At 41.4% G+C, this 4,275-nt stretch overlaps 2 protein-coding genes across 2 annotated transcripts; one reads left to right on the top strand and one right to left on the bottom strand.

Annotated features, from left to right (window-relative positions):
- Nucleotides 1-483: 483 nt before the first annotated feature.
- MELLADRAFT_58227 (uncharacterized protein) lies at nt 484-1,822 on the bottom strand (the record flags this gene model as incomplete). Its single annotated transcript, XM_007419108.1, has 3 exons — nt 484-950; nt 1,017-1,222; nt 1,299-1,822. Coding segments are annotated over 3 exons (696 nt in total), but the record flags the coding sequence as incomplete, so codon positions are not given.
- Nucleotides 1,823-2,997: 1,175 nt separating this feature from the next.
- On the top strand, nt 2,998-4,142 carry MELLADRAFT_114242 (uncharacterized protein; the record flags this gene model as incomplete). The annotated part of the gene is made up of 3 exons (XM_007419109.1): nt 2,998-3,797; nt 3,878-4,002; nt 4,093-4,142. The coding sequence occupies 3 exons, from the start codon at nt 2,998-3,000 to the stop codon at nt 4,140-4,142; spliced, it is 975 nt and encodes a 324-aa protein (XP_007419171.1).
- Between the last annotated feature and the right edge of the window lie 133 nt (nt 4,143-4,275).

The raw sequence follows: 4,275 nt of genomic DNA, 5'->3' as shown, positions 1-4,275 counted from the left end.
TCAGTTTGGTCCACGTGTTCGTCTTCACGAAAACGCGGTGTTATATTGACAACACCTCAAGAACGTAGCTCGTGGATGAGTCTAGTTTTACCTCGTGTCATCAAACAAAGTATTGACCTTGTCCTATTAAAGGGCCTATTGTTGTAGCTATAGTACAGTACACTATAAAATTACAACTGCTATATATTATTATCTGTTTAAGGTTCACGTCTATTCTGTAATGCAAATGTTCTTTAGTGAACAAATTGGTACTTCAAACACAAAGTTCCAAGTGAGATTTTTATCAATCAAAGAGTTCTTTGAACTTGAATTTGACTCGAAGCAAGAAATAGAATTATTTTGACTTTCCCAAGTTTTAATTCAAGTGAGGTTTCTCAAGTTGGAGTTTAAGAAACATCTTGAAATTTGTGTCTTGAAACTCATTACTCACAACTCACAAGAGTCAAACTTCTCTTCTTCAGTTTAGGGTCAAAGGCACTGGAGAAATTACACAAAAATCATTTCATTGATCGCTTTTGCAAAGACAACATAAAGACATCTACAACAACAAATAATTTTTATCATAATATTCTGTAAGACTACTTTAAACCCCTATCAACATCAACTGTTTTCTACTTTGATACCCCTCTTCATTCTTGATTATGTGGTCTGTAACCACAGGTTGTGTATAAGCTAATGATGAAATTGCTAGTGCAAACATCACTCATAACTTGCTTAAGACATTTCAACTTGTCTTGAGCCACTGCAAGCAAGCCATTACGTCGAAGCGAAGCCTTGAAGATAACGAATACTTGCTCGATGGGATTGAATTTCGGTGAGCAAGGCGAAGTATAAATTAATAAGACTCCTGCGTCTTCACACAAGGCTTCGATTGATCCGCGGTGATGGATAGTCGCATTATCCATCACCAGAACCAAATTTTGATTCGGATATGGATGCATAACAGGTAACTTGAACAACCATTCTATTGTCAGCTTCGTTGTTGAATATGAAGAAAGAGACATAAAACGACTTACTAAAACATGTTTCAAGAATGCTTCGAATTCGTTTCGACAGTAAGCATTGAGCTTGGCATTGACTGCTAATAAGCCCATCTCGCAAATCGCAGCCAAGACGCTGTAGTGAGAGCCGTGTCTCGACCGTTTCAACGCTTTCGGTTGTTTGCCTTTCTTGGATCGAAGGTGATTGCGTTGTACATCTGGTAATTTTAAACCAGTCTCATCTGAGCCAAAGTTGAGAAGAAACAATACAAATCAGGTTTAAATCTTCCAGAAGAGAGAAAACAAAGAAAAACTCACCTAAGAATACCAAGTACTCAGATGGGATATGAGCAATAGCCGCAGAGAATCTCGCTTGTAATACAGAAGATTGATTTGGATCCACTTTGGCAACCTTGTGAACGGTAAGAAAGAGACGCTCTTTGAGGTCGTTGGCGATGGTTTGTCGACAAGCCAGTAGATCAGTATGATTGTACATGGCTTCTTGAATCTCGTCAAGGAACAGACAGGGATCGTTATTGATGAGTTCAACCATGAACTCTCGATCTTCGTCAGAGTAGAGTGTTGGGCGGCCTCTTCGGTCATAAGTAGCCGGATTGCAAATCACCACGTGAGTATGAGTGTACAAGGCGTTCCATCGCACAAAGGACTTGTCCGAAATCGTGGTAAGGAGCTCTTCGTTGATTGATTGAGGTGATTGTCCAGATACGAGTTTGTGAATAGCGATGACTTTCAGCTGAGGACTGTACGCCACAAATCCCATGGCTGGGTAGACTCGATGAAGTGAAACAATGAGGTCGAAGTCGAATGGTAGATGGTGGAAGAGGGATGTGGTGGCAGGTGGATGACTGAAGCAGTCTGACGCGGCAGGCTGTTTAGCCTGCCCCGTTTGAAGGCTATGCTTATAAATTTCGTCTGTATTAAAAAAAAAAAAACCTCGAGATTGGCCAAGCGAATCTCGAATGACTGTATATATAATTTTAGATGAAACATGAATGAAAATTATTCAAATGGTTGGTGTAAAGTATTTCCTCCTGATTCATGTGTCTCTGATTGTCATATCATTTATGTCCATCTTTTCTTTCATTATCTCCGCTTGTCTTTTCTTGTTTTGCTAATGACATCAACATCATTTATATCTTCAATTTTGCTTCTTTTATGTTTGCCAACACTACTTACTTTATCAATCAAACACCCACATCTACCTTCTGTTAGAAGAACTTACAGCACATTATAGGTCACTGGAGGAGATGAACCTAGCTTTGCTTTGTGATGTTTGAATTGCATTTGAATTCAATGGCGATCAAGTGGAGATACCATGCTTTGCTGTGCAATCTTTATTTGATACCAGGTATCTGTTGGCTGTGGAAAGGAAAACAACCTGTGGTGATTTTGATTACGCCCTGAATATCCTATCTACATATGTACTGACTCTAACAAACAGAGAATTCTCAATACTCTTCCCAAGGGGTTATGAGAGTTTGGTCAAGCTAACAAAGAGGACTCCCTGAATCCTTTGCGCACCCACCCTGATCAACAAATTTCTCAAAGAATCTTGGCCCGATTACTGGGGATGGAGCCATAAAAAGCATGGAACCAAGGTATGCTGAAATATGCTAACAGATGGTCCTTCCAAGCCCCATAAAGGTTGGGTTGGGTTTTGTGTAGTATCAGGTATATGGATCTCTGTGGGGCAAGGCTGGAAATTGATCAAGTAAATCAGCGCATACAAATAATGAGAATACATATTCCTTTTGCATAAGATCAACTGCATGCTAGCTTTGGTTGAGCTGTGTGCTTCTGGGTACATATGATCCAAGGAGACACGTCTTTCCAAATATAGAATTGAGAATTTTGAGTGTTATCTGGATGCTGCGGACTTTGCAAAACTCGTGACCCGCATATATCCGTGTACATATGTATCTGTGTGTTGACAGTTGACCAAAGTTGTTGTACTTGACTGACTGTTGACCACTTCAAGATTTCTGAGGAAGAGAACATGGTTTTTAGTTTTTCAATTAATTCATCAGCTTCATCATCAGCTTCAAGTTCAAGACCATCCTTTCCAATTGTATCACCAAGAGATGCTGAAATCTTAAACGAGATCATCTTGCAAGCACCACCGGGTTCTAGTATCTTCAGTGCTCTCCTGGATCCATATCAGCGTGTTTTGGCACTTCATCAACTTGACCCACGTCTGGATGATCGGTTTTATTCACTTTTACTCAAACTCAGTCTTGTTTCCGGTACAGATTGGAGTGAAAAATGGTCTCGCGTTTGTGTAGATCAAGGCTTGTTTGAAGAAAGTGAACTACCAGAGGGATCATTCAGTTCAATCGCGCCTAGTCAACCCAATGGAACGGAGCATTCCGATCAAGAAGAAGAGGGCACCACTACCATCATCGCGCCTACTCGATCACCTCTCATTTCATCTCCCTCATTACGGAGAGGATCGCTTTTTCCAATTCAATCAACTCCCAATGTAATTGACCGGTTCCAACCACGACCATCAATTCAATCAACTCCCAACGTAATTGACCGGTTCCAATCCCGATCATCTCCGAGTTCTAAACTTCTAGATCCTCTTGACGCGCTTTCCGATCAATTTCGTTCAGAACATCTTCGAATTCGGACACTTCATCTATGGAGCCTTCGTACCCGCCGGTTCACACTCACTTTGACTGAAGTGGAACGTGCACATACCCTGCTTGTCTCTGGAAGGATGTGGAGAAGATGGCGTGCAAAAGTAGGTAAAAGGCGACGAGAAGTAAGGATGGTAGAAGGTGTAGCTCGAACTAGGTAAGGTGCATTTACGCGTCTTTCCTTCATCAATAGAAACTGATTTGTCTTCTATACACATACTTAATATGGAACTCAAGGATGAAATTTGCTACGCTTACAAAATGGCGTGAGGCAACAGAGGAAAGTCGACATAAACGGTGGAAACAGTATCTTGCCCAACTTGCTGCTGATCACCTCCAACATCAGCAGCAAAAATGGGTTGGTGAAGCAATAGCCGTAGGTCCCACTGCCTTATTCAGACGCGTGTTAATTTTAATACCTGACTAACTTAATTTCGAACGGATCTTTTCAGCTATGGTGGCTGAAAGCACGAGCCGCGCGAGCGGAACGTACTCGGGCTGATCTACTCAGACATCAAGCACTTACTCACTGGCTAGCTCGCGTCTCAAAACTTCGTCGTGCTAGCAACTTAGCCGATGCATTCCTGATAGATATCAAAACTAAAGCTGAGACAAGGCGGCAGATTGCACGATGG

Source organism: Melampsora larici-populina (genome assembly GCF_000204055.1).
Source record: "Melampsora larici-populina 98AG31 unplaced genomic scaffold MELLAscaffold_129, whole genome shotgun sequence".
Lineage (NCBI taxonomy): Eukaryota > Fungi > Basidiomycota > Pucciniomycetes > Pucciniales > Melampsoraceae > Melampsora > Melampsora laricis-populina.
The sequence above is the reverse complement of the archived record's forward strand: the minus strand, read 5'-3'. Positions and strand labels throughout refer to the sequence as shown.